Here is a 20,674-nt window from a genome sequence, read left to right on the forward strand (position 1 = left end):
CGTTTAGAGGCAAGGAACCCTAAGAGGTTTTAAATAAAATAAAAAATATTTTTTGTTCATAACTTAATTTATAAGGTATTTTCATAATTGATTATTTACAGCTAGAGTTTATACATTTCGTTTTAATGGGAAAGTTTGACACTTTAACTTAGTTATTTAAAAAAAAAAAGTTGTAGTTGTTATGATAGCCACTAGAGTTTGTAATAAAACTTATTTTTAACGTAATACAATTTTAATAATGTTTATATTAACATAAAATACTTTACATTATATAATAATATATTTAAAGGGTATCTATAATCCACGAGTAAATATTTGGAATATTATAGTAATAACATATTTACATTAGTTGTGTCCCGTATAAATGGAAAATACTAGAAATAAAATTAATAAAATGCGATAAAACATATTTTTTTGTTTAATTTTAACTTAAATAAAACACTTATGGACCAGAACACGGAGGGTTTCAACCGCGTTGCACCTTCTGTATGCCACCATCTTGTAGCGATGGCATTTACCTGCAATTATTTTTATTTTAGTTACGACTACCGAGCTCTCTTTGCAAAGGAGGCAAAGCAATTGTAGCGTTTATTTATAATATTATATTATTAAAAAGTAATAAATTTATAACAGAAAACGGGAAATGTCATATTGAAATCAAACCGATGTCATAAAATTATAAAAAAAGAGATTTTTTGATTCAGTTAGTGGTGTGTATAAATCTGATTTAGTCAATGTCTTGATAAGCAATAAAAGCGTTTATAGTAGCGTTTTTGCAATTTAAAATTAAAATTAAACAAATGTTGAAGGATTTACGTTAGTGTTGAATGATAGTGCCTTTAAATATTAAAAAGATATGCCATAGAATCGGTAAACTTATGTTTAATATATAATCACAGATTAAAATAAACGTAATTTCGTAAATCTACCGGTTCTGGTGTAAGAGGTTAATTTTTCCATTTTATGCCATCTTCCTGCTTTATGTTCAAAAACACTGTGCACACCACTGTACCAACCGACTAGTGGGGTAGTTAAAGAGACAGACAAAAAATTTCCTCATTAGCTTACAACACATTGGTCCTTTGCTGTTAATCTTCATGGAAGAGGGTAAAATATAATAAAACTAAAGACTTTATAACAGTAAAACGTGTACATACGAATTACGATAATATTTTGATATATGTCGATATTTCGACCCAGTTATATAGATCATTGTCACGACGGGACTGCAGAGGTGCGAGACGTCGCATATAAACATAAACGGGTTATGTACTCGTTCTACTATATCTACATAAAACTTTCTTACGATAGAAAGTATGTAACTTCGTCTGCGAAAGGTACAGAAGTCTTTAGCGACTTTAGCGAGTCTTTAGCGTCAGATAGCGACTGTAGCGTCATCTAGTAGGAAACGTTGCAGTTTCGATCTACTTTTTCAAAGGTCCATGTTACAAAGAGACATGTTTGAAACAAGAGAAAATTGGCCGAGAGTCGCAGGTTCAAATCCTGTCGGTTCCGAAAACTTTTATATGCATTTTAAATTTATAAAATTGGTACAAAAGTCATTTGTGGAATTGAGTAAACGCTTTTATAGTATGATTTCTAAGGTCATGTTGGACTTACCAATGCATAAGTTTAAGGAATATGTTAAAAAAACATTTAGTACACCGAGGTTACTATACAACTGATGAATTTCTTAATGACAAGGTTGCTTGGAAGCATCCGGCTACGTTTTCATTTCTCACAAGATGTGCGAAACGTGCATAGAGGGTACATTGCCGAAAATATGAGATATGTTTGGTGTGGAGAAGAAATTATAAATTACACCATACCGATTCTCCTGCTTTTCGCGGACTATAGCAAACTAAGCTTAATTTTCATAATATACATAAGATATATAGAAATTAAGGCCTAAGGATGGATAGAAAAATAGAGGCCTACTTGAAATAAATTAAATTTTGAAATTTTAGAAATTTTACTTCTAGCAAAAACCTTGAAAAGCCGACTTATCTGGATTCTGGCCAGTATGTTGGTAATGTACTCACCAGCTTTGTTCGTAACGCGATGATACTATTCACACGTGATGCGGGCTGGCAACGCGCGGTGGTGTCAGACCAAGGCGATGTTGCCGCGCCGCGTGATCTCCGGCGGCCGCGGCCGCCGCCGCCTCGAGTTGAGCCCGTAGAGCCACCAGTTCTCGAGTACGTTGGTATATTGGATCCTGTAGATATAAGAATAGGTAAAGAATCAAATATATACCTACATTTTTTAGGCTACGTGATCAGGTCACAGTAATATAGAAAAACGTACTCTCTAGTTTATATTATTATCTGATTTATAAAAGCAAGTAAATAAAAATATTGTTAAAACTCTTAAATAAAGAATAGTAGTAGTGTGCACTTGAGGGTGACTTAAGCGAATGCCCGCAACTTCGTCAGCGTAGAATTCCTGATCGCCCGTGAGCATGAAAATACCCTTTAAATACTACACTTATACTTGGAAGAATTATAAATATATAAATTCATAATTCCTCCAAGTGAAGGTAAAAATACTAATACTAATACAAATTATAAAAATTATAAAAAAGCAATGTGTCATCTCTTGTTTCAAACGTGTCTCATTGTAATATCGACTTTTGAAAAAGTAAATCGAAACTGCAACGTTTTTTACTAGATGACGCTACAGTCGCTATAAGACTGATGTGAAAGGCATATACTAATTTCGGCATCGACGCCCGACGGCAGGAGAGCTTAATTGGAGAAAGCGCTCAGGCTGCGATTGCTCGAGAGTTCAAATCCTGTCGGTTCCGAAAATTTTTATATGCATTTTAAATTTATAAAAATGAAAATACCCCTTCTCCACTAAAGAAAGCTACCGACAAATTTCTTTAAGATAATCCAATAGTTTATACGGTAGCTACAAACAGACATTTATAATTTTGTTATTATATTGCAGGTTATTGCTGCACCATTTTTTACACCACTCGCTTGTCAATGCCTTATTTAAAGCCTAGTATTTAAAGGTCAAGTACGTCAATAAAACCTATAGGCTTAGCGGGAGAGTTATGTTGTACTGGAGTCCTGGCTTTTATGATTTGAATAAGGAACTCGGCGGTATCAGAATGAAATCTGTTAATTCTAATATTGCTTTCTCGCTCTAACGTATGATAGCGTCCCTGTCATTCACTAGAGCCTGTGAAGCACGAACCATAGAGTATATTAATAGACTAAAATAAAAATCTAAATTTGTTTTTATTGCCTAGCGAAGTGTGAAAAGCATAATTTTCAAATTAGGCTACTAAAGCTGCTTTCGTTATACAACATTACCCTAAAATCCCTCGTTTACTTGAGATTTATCCTGACGCCCGTAACGTAAGACATTGCTTTACCCACTCTTCGACTAACTAGTATGAAATGCTAATAAAAATTTCGAAACCGGCCGGATTTGTACCCGTATCTCTTCGGCTGTCGCAGCCAAAGTGTTTTGTCAATCGATTCCGAATCATATGTCGTCTTAGTCTGGTACGATAACCATGGCTTGATTGGCAAAATACTCAAGCCGCAACTGCCAAAGAGACTGGCGTTAAAATCAACACCTACGATATTAAAAACAAATAAAAATTGCAGGTTCGTGAAACTGCTTACACACAGAAACGAAGGGCAGATTTAGTATTTAACTTAACGAGTTTTGCACATAAGTACATTTATTTCCTTTTTTTGTATAAAAGTAATGTCTTAATTTTAATCTGTTTATGTATATTTCCGGCGGAGAGAGCTGGTTATCCTTAACAAAGATAAAATCTAGCAGTTCGTCAACTCATTATGTGCAATTTTGATGATAGAAATAAACGATATTATTTTTTTTTTCTATCAATTATTGATTTTAATTTTTTTTCAAGTTCTTAACAATGCTTGAAAAAATAAAAAACACTATTAAAAATGTATTAGAAAAAACATCCACCCTCCGCTTGCGGGGCTTTTGAATGCCCAAGCAACCGGCGGTCAGGGCTCCAGAGTGAGGAACCTCCTCACAATACGTGCCGTTTCAAGGTATCTGCCTTCTGTATCCGACTCTTTATCCAATAACCAAGCAAAAGCTTCTAAAGATGTTGGTCCAAGCTTTTCGCGAGAAGATCATTGACTGAAACGATGATCGGAAAAATAACGGTTGACTCAACATTCCACATGGCGGTAATCTCGTGAGCAAGGTCCACTGATATATACAGATACTTTTTCCTTTTCAGCTTTTATTTCTTTTTCCTATTATTATTATAAATCCGGAAGTCTATAAATGTCAATAATTGAAAACATGTTCTCACTTGTTGTCGCATCGTTGGATTCCACCTGCAGTACAAAGCTTTCCACAGTTTGATGATCCTCAAGGACGCGACAGGCACCAATACCATCTGAGGTCTGGAGTATGGCGACGGTGGGGAATTCGTGCTGAACGACGAAGGACCCCAGTACAGTGGATTGAGGTACAGGTTCTGTCTACTGTTAATGTAAGACCACAGCGACACTGTCTTTGCCTTTACTTCTGTAAAAAAAAAAAAAATATATATTACGACAATAAACACAACGCCATCTAGCCCCAAAGTAAGCGTAGCTTGTGTTATGGGTACTAAGATGACTGATGAATATTTTTATGTATAATATACATAAATACTTATAATATACATATAAACACCCAGACACTGAAAAACAGTCATGTTTATCACACAATCATTTTCCAGTCGTGGGAATCCAACCCACGGCCTTGGACTCAGATAGCAGGGTTGCTTCCCACAGCGCCAATCGGCCGTCAAAATGGATCAAATAAGATTAACTAGTGGGCCAGATTTTGTTTTATTTTAGGAAAAATTGACGGACCAGATAGGCCGACTGATTGTAAGACAATTGTAAGTCTCAATGCCATATCAAAAGAGAAACACTTCGCAGGGCATGCAAGAAACACATCCTGTGAATTATCACCCTGGGTCCAACCTTAGGCGTAGGTGTTAAGCCTCATGTGCCTTTAATTACACCGGCAACTACGCACTTCAGACCTTCACTTTTAGTTGCAGTATAGATAAATAACCAAGATACCGACTGTAGCGCCATCTTTCGGGCTGATTTGTGCATCTAAACCATACAGGGCGCCACTATTATATATATAAAGATGTTTATATATATACTTAGTGATTGATAGTGTTTTTAATGCCTTAGATTAGGCGTTACTTATTTAGGTACTGCCTTGTACGTTTTGAGTTACGGGCATGATGAAACTGTTAAAAAATTTGGCTAGTGGTTTTCCCAATATATATATTAATCTAAGGGATTCCTAGAGATTCCTAGACATACATCAACAGTTTCCAATAATTATCACCTCAAAAGTTGTTTTCTATAGACATCGCCTAAGTCATTAGGCATTCGATTTAGGCGATTTGGGGCAACAGTCTCCTTGCTGTCGCCCGCGACTTTACCCGCTTGTCTAGCGCCTTCATAAATCTCGCGTATTTAATTCGTTCACGACACGTTCACAATTGGTGTAGCAAATTTTCAATTAGAAATTGAATAAAATACTTAATTTACACTATAGATACATATATTATTTAGATACACAGAGTGTACTGTGTGTAACACTTAATAGCACTATAGATTTCGCGTGGTGTTTTTAAATCTTTATTGCGTTACTCTTACTAATATATACTTTTTACCTCTACTTATATTCTCTTACCTTCTTTCACTCTCTCTCTTTCAGTATTGAACAGGAAAGTCCCGAAGCGACACGAGTAGAGATGATCGACGATGGTGATAAGGAGTCTCTCAGTGAACTCAAACGCGGTGGGAAACTGTTGCTGCAGTTGCCAAACGCAGTCCACCCACTGTACGAACACGGGTGATCTATCAGCGTCGGAGTGACGCTCGTCTCCGTGACCGATTCGCTAAAAAAGATTTTTAATATAAGTGCAATAGAAGTGTTTTTTTTTTGGAGTTTACTCCTTAAGAATCGATTTTCATTTATAAGGCGCCCGGTATGAGAAAAATGTGAGGAGTAAAATCTACTGATAAATGACCTCGTTACGTTTTCGCTTTGCGACGTTGCATGCGCAAACATGCAAAGTCGCTTTCGTTTAATTAACTTATTTTTCCTGTTTAAGTTACCAAGGAAACCGAATATTATCTAGGTAAAGAAACAAACACATAAATGTATGGGACAGAGTGAGATAGATAACATTATACATTTTTTTTTCCTGTTCTTGTTACCATGGAAACTAAATAGTAAACATTACATTTATCCTAATAGTTCTGATACTCTACATCCACCTTAATCTCCCGTAGGCTACTTTTAAGAAGTTACACTTCCGCCGTGTGTGAATAAATTGCACAGGATTTTTAATTTACCCTTTCATATGGTATTAATTTTCATTCAGCTAAATAAACACTTTTTGTGTATGTTTCGACAATCGTACTTAAGAAGTAAACTAGTCGTGCGTCGGAGCTGAAACACACTTTTTTTTAATAGTAAGAATTGGCGTGCCTATGAACAGAGCAACACTTCACAGGGTATGCGAGGGAAACATACAATAGGGCCGCCGTTTGTGTCCATCAAACCGAGACGTAGATGTTAGGTCTCATGTACCTGTAATTACACCTAATGCCTGTAATTAGACCGGAACACATATTGCAACAATGTTGTTTAATGGGAGAAATAAATAAATATACTTCGACAATACACACATCGCGATCTAGCCCAAAATTAAGCGTAGCTTTTTCTATGGGTACTAAGACTACTGATGAATATTTTTATGAATAATATAGAAAAAAATACTTATAATATACAAATAAACACTGAGACACTGAAAAACATTCATGTTCACTCAAATATTTTCCAGTAGTGGGAATCGAACCCACGGCTTTGACTCAAAAAGCAGGGTCGCTGCCCACTACGCCAAGTGCCGCCGAAGAGAAATAAGCAAAGCTCTACTACTTAAAACATTTCGTTTTACATATTATATCCATTTAAACCAACGTAACGAACGAACGAACTCAGAGACGTAAAGTCAGTGGCACCTATGTAGTGCAAACCACGCGATCGAGTGCCACAGATTGAATACGAACTAATTTAAATGTATATCTCCTAAATTAAATAATGCATTAAAATAAAACATGCCGTAACATGCTATATCTACATAAGATTATGTTAATGGTGAAATTTTTATTGCAGTCCTGATTTGGCTGAAATCTTATTATTACTAAATAAAATATAGCCAATATTACCTACTCGCTAGGAATGTAATTTTCCATTGAATTTTTTAAATCTTTGAAGTAGTTAATAAATTTTATCCATTACAAAATCCAAAAAAGTAATTCTTTCTTTTTTATCATGTTAGTATGGATTGATGTACGTTAACGAGGGTAAAACCACAGGCGATAGCTATTTTTATAATAAAAAATATCGCTTACCAGTTGAAATTTGTGCCCAAACGAAAGCCACTCTTTTTCAATAAGAACCTGGAAGCCTCTGAGTGTGCGATAATATGGATCCAACATTAGCATGGCCAACGCCGTTAACTGTGCCGTCCTGTCCCACCCATCGGAACAGTGAACCAACACTGATGTTTTGTGGTTCTCCACCTAAAATTTAAATAGAAACTTTTTATAATAATAATTGACGGCGGACAAAGTAAATGGCCCACCTGATGTTTAGTGTAAAAGCATCGCATATAAACAGAGCCACTTTGTGGACATCAACCTGAGATGCAAACCGGAAACCACGACCTTCAGACCCGCAGGGTGATTACGTATCTCGCGACAGGCCTGTGAGAGGCGTAAATCTTGCAATCACTGCTGACAAACGTCACTTTTGTTTATTTTTTGTATGGAAAAGTGACGTTTGACAGCTGTGATTGCAAGATTTACGCATGTCGCAAGCCTGTCGTGAGATACGTAATCACCCTGCGGAACACAACAATGCTGCTTGACGACATAAACAATCACGGATTAGTACTTCCCAGGTCGACTACTATCACGAATGCCCGTTTTCAATCAACCTAGGAATCGCCTTAATTTGATGGCAAGTTATTTAAGTGATTCCTAGAGTAAGAAGAAAGAGTTTCGCGAACTCTTTTGTGCTGTCTAACGACGTTAGGCACCGTCTAGACACCGATTAGGCGGATCGTAAAGTTTTGAGGACTCGTAAACTGACACTTCAGAGATGAAAAAATATAAATTCGTTTTTTTTATAACCTTAAATCCATAAGTATAATAAAAAATCTGATAATACCAACACAACAAAACACACCTTGTGGCAAGAACTATAGACAAGTTGGGTTTAATGAGTTGCCTACTGAAAACCAATTGGTGAATTTGCAATTATTTATGCCTACGAACTTCTTTGATATTTAGGCGTTACTTACTTAGGCGTTGACTAGTACGACGTTATTGGAAATAGGCGTTAGTTAAATGAAAGATATCCACAACCTCCATTAAGGTTGTTTTAGAGCCATTTTGGGTCTTACAAAAAAAATGTGGCATTATTTTTTCTTGAGACACCTTTTGCATGGCAGTTTTCAGTTATAAAAATAGTTTAACATAAGAATTAACCTTAAAAGATCCATCGGGTGTATAAAAGACAAGAATTTATAAACAAGATATGGTAATAAAAATAAATTTTGCAGTACGGAAATTATTAAAAAATTACTTTGTACAACAATCGATTCCTATGATAAAATCAAAGTCTCGAAGGAAAGTAAAGTGACGACATAAAAATTTTTTTTTACCTTGTCTACGATGCGTACAGCGCCCGCTAGGATGCATTTAATGTGTTTCAACCAGCAACTAGCCTCTATTCCACTGAACCACCTTCAAATAAAATATCGAAATATTTAAAATTATTTTCATAATTATTATCATCATATCAACATTATCAGCACATTACCGGCCCACTACAGGGCTTGGGCCTCCTCCCACAATGAGAAGGGTTTCGATATTATGATTACAATAGCATAATTAAATTCGGTCCAGCACTTTTGGAGCCTATTCGGTACGAACAAACAACAAATCTTTCCTCTTTATTATATTAGTAAAGATGTTTCCCGCGTATAAGGAGGAGGAGGCCTGTGCCCAGCAATAAGACATTGATGGGTTAGGTCAACTAGGTCAACTACCTTGAGCAAGGTGTTCGTAATATAATAGACACTTATTTCTTGTAATAAAATACTAGAGTGCTGAATGTTTCTTACAAACATCTATTATCTTACAATTTTTACATTTCGTTACTTTTTAGATATATAAAAATATATGAATTGTTGTGGACATCACAATAATGTATGTTTTAAATAATATAAATAAAATTCACAAATATTACGTTATTGTTTATATTTGATGATCATAAAAAATTCCAATTGAGAGTTCCACAATCCACGGTCCTGGGCCGCTTGTCTCCAGCGATGCCCAGCGACTCGCCTATTTATTTTTTATATTTATTTATTATTGTTTTATTATTGTTATTTTTTATTTTGATACATACTAATGCCAGTTTTCACTAACAACAAACTAGGCAATACGTACATCAATCGCTCAGTAGTTGGTGAAACGTTTTGTTTTCTATAAGCATCACCTAAATCTTTAGGAATTCGATTAAGGCGACGCCTATGTTTAGTGAAATACGGGTACTAGTGATAACCAAAGTCTTCAGTAATCTTCCTCCACTGGAAAAGTTTAGACAATATCTTCCATTAGCAGCAATTATGTCTCACCTAGTTTGATCAATTTGCGGGAAGCATAGCTCCTTTAGTTTCCGCAAACTTTCCCTCATCACGTGAATGTTGTGAATGTCTAGGAAAACAAGCTCCGCGTTCTGATAGGCATCCTCAGACTCGTATCTAGAAATATGAGAATTTGAATTTCAGAGAAATATATTAATTTTTTTTGTCAGCCGATTGGCCCGCTGTCTGAGTCCACTGACTTGGGGTTCCATTCCCACAACTGGAAAATGTGATTGTGATAAACGTGAATGTTCTTCAGTGTCTGGTTATTTATACAATGGTTTATATATACGTATACTATATATGATACGTATATTATTCATAAAAAATATTCATCAGTCATCTCAGTACCCATAGCACAAGCTACGCTTACTTTGGGACTAAATGGCGTGTATTATCGTAGAATATTCATTTTTAAACAGCATTTCCAAATTACCTTACTTCCTTACTAATATTATAAATGCAAAAGTGTGTCTGTTTGTTTGTCTACCCTCCCATTATGCCCTAACTAAGCAGCCAATAGACTTCGTCTTTTTTATCGCGGAGAAATAACGCGGGAAACAACTTAAAATATTATGAAAATGAAGCCTAATTTGCTATACTCTGCGAAAAGCAGGAGAATCTGTATGGTGTAATTTATAATTTCTTTATACTCCACACCAATGATATCTTCGGCAATGTACCCCTTACGCACTTTTCGCTCCGAAACCGGAAAATCCTCAGATGTTGACTTTACAATGAATAATTTGTTAAATCAACTCCTCCTGCTTCTATGCAACAACTTGCAATGTTATATAGATCAAGAACAGATTCCGTGACCCTTTTCGGTGGTCAATCCTGCAGAGAGATTGTCCAACTACACAGATGCACTCTCAAAGTCTGATGAGACAGCAGCTTCGACACGACCGGAAAAAGAACGAGGCGCTTTCCGAGGCACGGAGGGGGTATAATAACTACAGTCAAATATGTTAAACACTAGATCAAAGAGGCAGTTATATGTATAGACCACAATCATATTCAAAATGATAAACATACCCGCCTCCCTTAGCTTTGTTCGCTATAGCGTTTGCGCTTGGTCGTGCGTCCATGATAAATAATTTGTGCGCTTGCGCATTGGCATCCATGATCAATTGTATATACCTCTCGTCCTCTCTGCTACGTTTCCCACTCACCTATAAAATTAGGTAAATTTTTAACTTCATAGATCGTTAAGCTGTTTTTAAAGTATCATTAATACTAGAGAAGCCAAAACAACAGCAAAAATCTATGGTTTACCCAAACTTCAGGTCAGAAATAGCATGGAGTAACCACTTCGGTCACTTGTGAAAATCTTCTGCCATGCACGAGCTAGAAGCTTCAGACGTGGATAGATCGTCATCTATTAACCAATTACGTCATAAAATAAGACGGGTTTAGGCCGCAGTCCAAGTTAGCCAAGTGCGGATTGACAGACTTCATTTGAGAACATTTTGGAGAACTATCTTGGCACGCTGGCTTTTTCTTTACATGACATTTCTTCACAGTTACATCAAGTGACGTTTAACAGGTTAAATTAAAAACACTAACGCCCAATTTGTAGTGTGCCGGGGTTCGATTACTTATCTCACAGGCTTGAAACAGGCGTATTTTTTGCATACAAAAAAAAATACAAGTGACGTTAGACAGTGGAGGTTGCCTCATTCTGCAGCGCGGCTAGCATGGGCAGGAGACAATTATACCCCCGGGGAAAGGATGAAAATTTATTTTCTCCCACAGCTTTATCAACTCTCAGAGCACTGGCGCACAAGTAGAAATAATATCCAAATAATATATGTGTAATAATAATAAACAGGTGAAAACTAGTCCTATTCCATGTTCGCGTGGCTTGACTGGTGGACACGTTAATTATTTCCCTTTTCAGTGGATATAATCGGGGGATATATGTTTTGTCTCCTGGCCGTGCTAGCCCTGCTGGTCCTCCCGAAAGGAAGGACTCACCCTTCCACGGATCGTTTACACCAACCAAACCAACTGACAGCGCTGCCGCAATGGTTCCTGTTTATCGGATTTTAGCAAGATCCAGGTCTCAACCTATATTATAACTCAGGCATGAATGGAACGCAAATTTTGGTATAAAACAAAAAAAAACTCACTCCCACTAAAGGCTGGCTGCATCTAGTTATTGTGGCCTGCGAGCTTGGATGTATCCACGCGAGTACTGGTATGCGTCCACGGGAGCGATACGCGGCTACGGATCGCAGCAAGTCATCGTTCGCCGCGGCCGGTACAGCCCAAACTGCTGGGTAGCTGTCGCATATTTCATACTTGTCGTTTATACGTGTTATGCGCCACATATCGTTGTTGACACCCTAAAATGTTTTATTATTTATAAGTAGATTTTCGTCATTACTAAAATTTTAAAGTACCGAATAGGCTTCGGAACTACTGAATCGATTTAGACCATTTCTTTACTAAGAGAAAGCTGAGTTATCAGGAATTAATATAGGCCATAATTTAAAAAAAACAAAATAAGATATGCTGCATAAAATTGCCATAAAGTAAACCCAAAGAAGTTTAACTTAGCTATAAAATGTATCAATTGGCTTGCGCTGATAATACTAGCGATGATACATAGAATTAATGTATTTTATGATTAAAAGTACTCATTAAGAAAATTTAACCATCATAATTAAATCACAATAGCTGGTTTTTAATGCTAGACGAAAGTTTGATAAATTCGTACCGTGGCATTAAATGAACCGATTGCGATGAAACTTGATAGTTCCATAGCTGTTGCGTTCTTCGCGATTTTCCTAGGGAACCTAAACTTCGGAGTATAGCTTGTATGAAACAAAGAAATTATACTATTTTACACCAAGAAACACTTATTTTATGTGTCTTACCATTCTTCTCAGTTCAACAAAAGGCTCATATACATTCCAGCCATCTTCTGGAAAGCTCTCCGAATAGCTAAATGCGAACAACGGCAGTCTATGTGACAATGGGAAGGCTAACTGCTGTAACTTCTCGAATATTCCACGCCTGGAGTGATTCTCTTGTCTGTGTGCAAAACGCAAATTACGCATATCCTGAAAAGGAACTTTTTATTCACTATCATTATCTTTATCGAAGCCATTCGATGATTACTATTGGGTTATAGTTATTTCATAGGGATTTGGGATTTCCATTCCCACCATCGTACCGATTTTGCCCCACAATAATTGTTAATTACAATTTATTTGAACTCTTAATCTGTACACAACTATGAACCATCACTAGAAATACAGAGATGGAAGTAGAATATAAAAGGCGGCTTTAAAGCTTAGTAGTCCAGTCGACAAGAAGAAAATGGTACAAAATAAAGATACTGCTCTTAGAAATTATGTGCGATAGCTTAATGGATCTGGAATGACGCCTAGAAAAATGTGCCAAAAGCACATAAAAAATTACAAAAGTTATAAACACTTGAAAAAAAGAAATAAATTAATAAAAATCTTTAATCAATCAAATATCAAAGTCTCAAAGCTGGGTTAACAATTGTTATGACAAGAAATTAATGTAACTAATAATAACTTGGTTTATATAGTTTTTCAACAATCTTTTATTTTTGTTTCTGTGTTAGTCTAGTAAGAGAAAATGCCTTAGTTCTATGAAAAAATCCTGCAACTTTTCAGTTTGAGAATTTTCTCTCAAATATAATAAATAATTTAATAATAATAAAATAAATTGTAATAAAATATTATTTTGTGTGAACGAAATCCGTGGCGTTTTTATGCACCAGAGATTTTGCTCATGCTTTGCACATTGCAATGACAAAAACCAAAATAAATCCAAAGGAAGATTATTTTCAATTTAAAAGAGATCTTCAAAATTTAAGCTGTATTTTATGGCACATTCTTAAAATCCTGTGATTCTATGAGATGCTGAGAAGACTCAAAGAATCCTGAAACTTCAGTACAAATCCTGATGTTAACCCTAATTGCATATGACTTTTCAACTGGATTCCAAAGCCAAAAAAAGAGTTAGTTAAACATTTCAATAATTAAGGTCTTTAGTATAAACAGAGTTAGGTACATAATTTACCTTACAGAATACTTCAATACCATACGAGTTTTCACCCTTAGATGATGCTCCGCCAACTTTTTCTATACGGGACACCTGTAAGGAAAACATACAGTGGAAGTTTGCAATGGAATTATTCCTTTGTACAGTTTAATATGTATACATGTATGTAATGTAACTATTCAACAAGTAGTTCAAAGAAGACTATTTTTGTCAATGTTATAAAATCATAGGCTGTGTTACTTGAGACAGCACATATTGTGCACAATTCCGTAAGCTGGTTTACTAAAAGAGATGTGCTTAACTGCATAGCTATATCTATAAATAAAGCTCTAATATTTTCATAGATTAGCTTGGCTATGTTTTGTAAAAAGAGATGCTAAGGATGGGGGCTATTTAAAAAACATAGCACTAGTGGAAAAAACCATGTAGTTTTGTTGCCTTCCTTTGACGTCGCTCACTGCTTACATACATTGCACAGCTCTAGTTGAAAAGCATTAACTACAGTGTATATACTAACTGTAACACTGTTAGTTGGAGTTTTAGGATGGATATTTCGTAATCATTTTAAACATACAGGTGGATTGGATAACTTGTGAAAGAAGCGCAGTTAATATTTTATTTGCACAAATTATTATGCTAAGTAGTACAATAAAGTTTTAAAATAAAATCAATCCTTTTAGTTAAAAAGCAAAGTACACCTTTTATTAATTATTATGAGGGTACCTATTTTATAAACTGTTTTACAATACAAGAACTGTGGCTGTATTAGTGGCCCCACATTCACCAGACGTTTACGGCCAAGTACGGAAACAGGCTTAGGAGCAAGAAAAGGTCCCCCAAATTACTAAGGTACTTAAATTAGAGCGTAAACATAATAGAAAAAACAATAATACTCACAACTCCAAGTGAGACACTTAATGTAGTTTGAAGTGAGGTTGCATCGGTAGGTCTAAAATGCAGTTGGTAATTAGTTACTTTAAGAACTCCATGGGACGGACCATTGTATGGACACAAATATGTGACATCTCTGGAGACACTCATAACTTTCTCTCCATCTAACAACTGAATGTCACCCAATCCATGGGCCTGTAAAGGGTACAATTAAAAATAATGAATTCTTCCTATGGAAAAGACGAAGCAACAAGAGGTGTCTGAGACACAAGTCTACAAGTTAGCGCTGGTCAATTTTTAATTACACATACATGTAAATGAGGTAATTTGATCATACTTAATACCTTAGTAAACTCATTACGCTCTTTATAACTGAGCATACGATTCACAAACAAACAAATATGAATTTTTCGGTGTTTGCTCATGGTGATGTTTAAATCTAATTCGAACACACAACAAAGTGCTTTTCCGTCTACTAAATACAAATACACAGGGGCAAACTAATCACAGTATATTTTAAACCTTCAGGAAATGGCATCGCTACAGTTATAAAACCCAATGGGCATAAATTAAGCGTTTTTGGAAACTTACGGAATCTTGTCCGTGTTTGGAATTCAATGAACTCGATTTGGAGTCTGAATCCAATGAATCGGAACTAGCATTTTTAGATACCGAATAATCAGAGTTTAACAACTCAGAACTGTTGTGTTTATCCATATTTGACTGCGATGCTGATAAGCAACTTAAATGGCGTTTATTTAAATTCTCTAACTAAGCACTCATTTGCATTGGATTTTTCAAAACAAAATTAAATTTTATGACCAAAAACCATCGCCATTATTTCCAATGTCAGTCATCTGTCATCGTGACAATTCCGTGGGCGTTGACATTAATCTCATAAATTGCCATAGTAAAACACATGTTCCCTTTCTTGTTATTTTATTTTGTGCTGTTATATTATTCATAGATTTATTATAATATACTATAATTAATTAATTATGACTGAAGATATTGAAACTAACTAACTAGAAGAAGGTATGAAGATATTTCAATATCTTCAGTACCTAACCTAACAGTCTAATAAAAATATCAATAGTTTGTTTTCATTGGTCACGACTACTAAAATGGTTTTTTTCCCATAGAAACGATGTTTTATATATTAACGATCAAACAACCGCTGAGTTGTACCGCAAAAGATTAAGTAAGCGTGGAAATATTGGACTTTCCCAAGAATTTATATTTGAAATGATGAAACTCCCAACATCTATTAGCAGTAATACCTATCTAGCTTATAAAAGTAATGAAGACCTCGAATGGGAAAGAAAATTGAAATCCGAAAATTTTGAATGGAATTTGAATCATCCCAAAACCCTTGTGAACATTTGCATTGAAAAATTGAGTGATAATTGGATAGGTTAGTAAGTAGAATCACGCTTTTGTACTTTTTTGTTAAAAAAACAATAATAAAATATTTAATTTGTTGTCTAAAAAATTATAGGAGTACCAGCATTGGAAGACTTCATAGCAAAAGACCGAGATTTTTTTTTACAAATTTTGAGCACGAGTGTTCCACTACAAATTTTAGTTGATAATATTAAAAGCGATATATTTTGGAAAAGATGTTATTACACAAAATGGTCCCATTATCCTGCTGATAGTAATCATAAACCATGGATTAAAATTTTTATGGAACAACATTACGCAGAAATTCTGGAAAATATGAATCCACGTCAGTACGATCCTGAAAAGGTGTAGTGAATAACTCATTGACAATTTACAAAATGTTCTACTGCTTTCCTGTGTCTTCTTCACTGCTTATGAAGTAAAATTTCTTAAAATTTCTTAGGCTAAGATTAGTGTCAGCAAAACACATTTTGCGGTTGTTTAAGAATAGATAATATGTATAAATTATTTAACACTAACATTTAATTTTATCTTGGTATAAAATATTAAAACATAGGTACATTAATATCCATAACAATCTTTCGTAGGCTACTTTTCAGTAGTTTCACTTCTGGCATGTGTTAATTTTTCTTTTTCTTTGCATTGATTTTTCTTTGACAAGCCCGATCTGGAAAATAAACACCATTTCAGATATAAAATGGAACTATTATTTTCTTCATAAACTTACTCAGCTGTCAAACTTATTTCCATGCAAAAGGGGCGTCCCCAGAACAGGTTTTTTTGTGGTCAGGCTTTACGATTATAATTTGTATTGTGTTTATATACATTTAACAATGAAATGTAACATTGAAAAGAGATTTATTTTTTATTATTGACTTAAACCATAGATTAGTTTGACTGAACCAAAATATATTTTCTATTTACCTAGGTCAAAAACATGGTAAAACTTTGTGGGCCCTACATACAATCATTATCGATAACTAGTTTGGTGCCTGCTGATCTTCCTGATCAAAGAAATACTTCACCAGAAATGATTGGAATTATATCGGGGCAACGACAAGCAAATAAGCTTCAGATGAACAAAAGCAGCGAAACTATGTCAAGAGGTAATAATGTTTTCGATTGATAAGTTTAGAATACGTTTAAAGTAACAAAAAAAAAAAAAACTAGCAATTATTTAATTTTTCAGATCACATATCATTATATGCAGCATTGGGAAGTTTGACAAATTTAACTGAATTACACATCGTTTTTCAACAGCGATTTGTTGGTGTGGAATATCGCAGAGATCAATTTCAATTCACTAATAATGACGCAAAAAATTTAGCGCGTGGTTTGGAGAACTGTGCACTATTAAAATCACTGAGGTTTGGTCCTATGATGTTTTAAAATTTTACCGGAATGAATTGAACTGAACTTTATATAATAATTTAAACTAAAACTATTATAATCCATAATTTAAATACTTTTAGGATAACTAGAAGTGATATGAACTGTCAAAGAGTAAAATATATTCTTCGGGGATTAACCGATAACTTTAATATTGAAACTTTGGACTTCAGCCACTGTAAAATTGGTGATGATGGTGCATTAACTATTGCTAAATTTATATCAAAACGAGATAAACTTCGCAGTCTTATTTTAGCTGATAACTTATTCGGTAATTATTTTTTTGCATAACACTGCATTCATTGTATGTATTATTCGTCTGTGAACTAGGAAATACTTTTAATTGATTGATATGAAAGAGGGGAAAAATGTATTGAAATCTATTTTTAATTGAGGTCAGTTTATAACGTAGAGAGAAGGAGAAAGAGATTTCAACATGTAAAATTCAATTGTAAACGCATGTTGACCGCGACAGACCCTGTTGCTCAGCTGCAAATTTATCAATCTAACGGGAAATTTGGATTTATACGCAAAATAGTCATGGGCAATCGCTAGTGTATATTTGTTATGTTATTAAATATTTTCCTACTTGATTACTGTTAATGTTCTCACATTAAATTCAGGTCCAGTCGGCTTAGAAAATATATCTTCAGTACTGAATCACACAAGCTGTGGGTTACGCACCTTAGATTTAAGACTGAATAACAGACTAGGCTCCGAAGGAATTGGCCATCTTGCAGTGGCTATAGCCAGAGGATGTAATTTAACATCGTACGTAGAATTCAAATAATATACAATATTAAATTACCATGATCTTTGTTAAAACTGTGTTTATTTAAGGTTGAACATATCTGCATGTGGAATTAAGTCGGGACCGTTAAAAAAACCTCCAGCTGGGGTTTGGTCGACTATAAATGCTGAAAATCCACCAACTTGTGGTGATCTTCTGGCAAGAGCTATAGGTTTAGTAAAAACTCCACTAAGATCTCTAGATATTAGTGTCAATAATATTGGATCGGTAAATAGACTTGTTATATTTTTATTACTTTATTTTAAGTTCATGTGTTAACAATCGGTAAAATTTTTTTTTAGCCTAGTGACCACATTCTGTCAAACGCGATTTGTCTAAGCTATTTGGTTGACATTAATTTGAAACGGTCTGGTATGGGATCAATGGCTATGGCAATTGCTGAGTCTGCTGCAGCCGCTCAAAGGCTGAGAAGAGAGGCTGAAAAAGGTATACGATTCAGACGAAGTGCTGGTAGAGTAGTTCAAGCACGAAGAATCGTCAAAGGAATGAATTTAGGTAAGAGTTTATAAGCGTATAACATTTATAAATAGGTTCTTAATTAAATTAATTCAATATTCTAATATTACCAATCACTTTAACTGTAGTATATTGAAAAAGTAGATATTTTTATAGATGCGGATCCCTTACTACTAGCTCAACAGTTATCAGCCAGACCTTCAATCGTATCGGTTGCTTCAGAGGAAGGATATTTTAGCGTTCAAACTCAACCTCTCCCTGTTGATTTTGGATTTGTACCTGCTCTAAAAGTAAGTTGAAAATTAAGAAATGCACAAGAAAGACTTCATATTTCTTTAAGATTTACTTTTTGGTGTCGTTCAGTTATTCATATTATAATTTTTACCTAAATATATCTCATTTATAGAGTCCCATGCCGTCTTCACGAACTTCCTCAATCACTGGTCCTTCAACTTCAAGAAGATCAAGCCATCACGTTATTTTAGAACCAGTACAGGTGAAATATTTTTATGATTTGTAAGACATTCTTGTGTTGAAGAAGATCAAGTACTTAAATAATTCATTATTCTAGAACCAGTTAAGACGATTTATTACAACTTTTTCGACATTGTTGTGTTGATAAATTAATTTTTTTTATCTTCCACTATAGATTAAGAGAGATTAAAAGTTGTGACCTGATCTGATCTGATCTAAGATTTAGGATGATAATAAAGAATTGTAACCTATTCTTAAATTGTCAATACTGGTGTTGAATTGTAAGTTACTGAATTATAAAATAATTAGAATGTTTTTCTAGGAGGTGCTTCGTGCAACTTTGGTGCGCCGCAGGTCTGATGGATCACTTATTCAACCACGTGTTGACAATACCGAACGCCATATCAAAATATACGTATCTAATGAAAATACGAAAGTATAATCTCTTTACAAAAAGGATTGTCCATATATATCTTAATAAAACTGAAAAAAGTTAAATTGTGTTTAATTAATTTTAAATATTTTTCGTGTAATATTGGGAAAATCTTTGTACTGGCAACCTTTTTTTTTTTTCTGCCAATTCTCTTTGTCTATGTTTATCCGTCACAATAAGTACTTTGTAGTCTGTGGTGTGGTCAGTCAGCCATGTTTAGTGTTTGAAATGGAGGTGTCCGCACATGAATAGTGATAAAAATAATAGATTTGTGGAAATAATCTCGTTATTCCATAGTTATAAACAGTGCTAGTGAGTTTTCAATGTATATTGTGCATAGTGAGTGATAAACAGTAGTGACAATGAATTGGGGTACTGAGCTTTGGGTAAGTCTCGATGTTAGAATTTGTATAAGTTTTGTAATTTTCAGTAATTGACACAACGGTAGGTAGCGTTAGAAAATTTAGCGTTCTACACTTAGATCTCCCTTTTTTAAGTATTTCATAACGTTTTCTTCATATTTAGTAGTTTCAGATATATTGAAAGTTAATTAGTATAATTTAAGAACTACACAGCTTTGTATGTAGGACATTGTTGTTAAATTAAACAAGATATACAAGGTAATGAAAAAATTCTTGAGAATATTTCGTATACTTTTCTCAATGTTAGCATGCAGTATACTCATGTGAGTATGTGTTTTCATAGATATTTCTTAACTTGAATGAGTCATGGTAGCAATCATAATATAAGAATGAGACCTAAATACTTAAAAACTCTTAAATTTAAAAAAAATATGAACTTTCCTACTTCCCACCAGGGCCACCTACTGAATGTAAAAAAACAAATTGGTCATGTAGCTTTGAGGAAAATGATAACAGCTAGTCATACCTATATCTGTTGCACTTTAATTTATATATGAATATGAAAATGTGTCTGCTGCTGCTGTATGTCCCTTTGCATTAAGGAGTTGTGAAAAAAATAATACAAGATTTAAAGTGCCTGGCCTTTGTAAACAATTGATTTTTAC

The 20,674-nt window shown here is 34.6% G+C and overlaps 3 protein-coding genes across 4 annotated transcripts in view; 2 read left to right on the plus strand and 1 right to left on the minus strand.

Moving 5' to 3' along the window:
• Positions 1 to 293: 293 nt before the first annotated feature.
• On the minus strand, positions 294 to 15,533 carry LOC120623276 (myotubularin-related protein 2). The gene is made up of 13 exons (XM_039889218.1): positions 15,272 to 15,533; positions 14,687 to 14,875; positions 13,808 to 13,882; positions 12,628 to 12,813; positions 11,878 to 12,093; positions 10,781 to 10,917; positions 9,737 to 9,862; positions 8,759 to 8,840; positions 7,443 to 7,613; positions 5,713 to 5,920; positions 4,316 to 4,533; positions 2,043 to 2,218; positions 294 to 518 (listed from the first exon to the last, which is right to left on the minus strand). The coding sequence occupies exons 1-12, from the start codon at positions 15,395 to 15,397 to the stop codon at positions 2,072 to 2,074; spliced, it is 1,881 nt and encodes a 626-aa protein (XP_039745152.1). The 5' UTR covers positions 15,398 to 15,533; the 3' UTR covers positions 294 to 518; positions 2,043 to 2,071.
• A 395-nt stretch (positions 15,534 to 15,928) lies between these two features.
• Positions 15,929 to 19,656, plus strand: LOC120623312 (dynein regulatory complex subunit 5). Its single transcript, XM_039889271.1, has 11 exons — positions 15,929 to 16,094; positions 16,179 to 16,429; positions 17,013 to 17,190; positions 17,274 to 17,451; positions 17,557 to 17,744; positions 18,097 to 18,244; positions 18,314 to 18,491; positions 18,566 to 18,779; positions 18,897 to 19,030; positions 19,147 to 19,236; positions 19,537 to 19,656. The coding sequence occupies exons 1-11, from the start codon at positions 15,929 to 15,931 to the stop codon at positions 19,654 to 19,656; spliced, it is 1,845 nt and encodes a 614-aa protein (XP_039745205.1).
• Positions 19,657 to 19,851: 195 nt separating this feature from the next.
• Positions 19,852 to 20,674, plus strand: part of LOC120637659 (formin-binding protein 1-like) — a 91,437-nt gene continuing 90,614 nt past the window's right edge. For both annotated transcript variants that reach the window (XM_039909582.1, XM_039909583.1), the window contains exon 1: positions 19,852 to 20,033. In XM_039909582.1, the coding sequence (XP_039765516.1) occupies positions 20,010 to 20,033 (24 nt within the window). In that variant the 5' untranslated portion in view covers positions 19,852 to 20,009. The remainder of the gene's footprint in view (positions 20,034 to 20,674) is intronic.

Source organism: Pararge aegeria, chromosome 4 (genome assembly GCF_905163445.1).
Source record: "Pararge aegeria chromosome 4, ilParAegt1.1, whole genome shotgun sequence".
NCBI classification, from domain to species: domain Eukaryota; kingdom Metazoa; phylum Arthropoda; class Insecta; order Lepidoptera; family Nymphalidae; genus Pararge; species Pararge aegeria.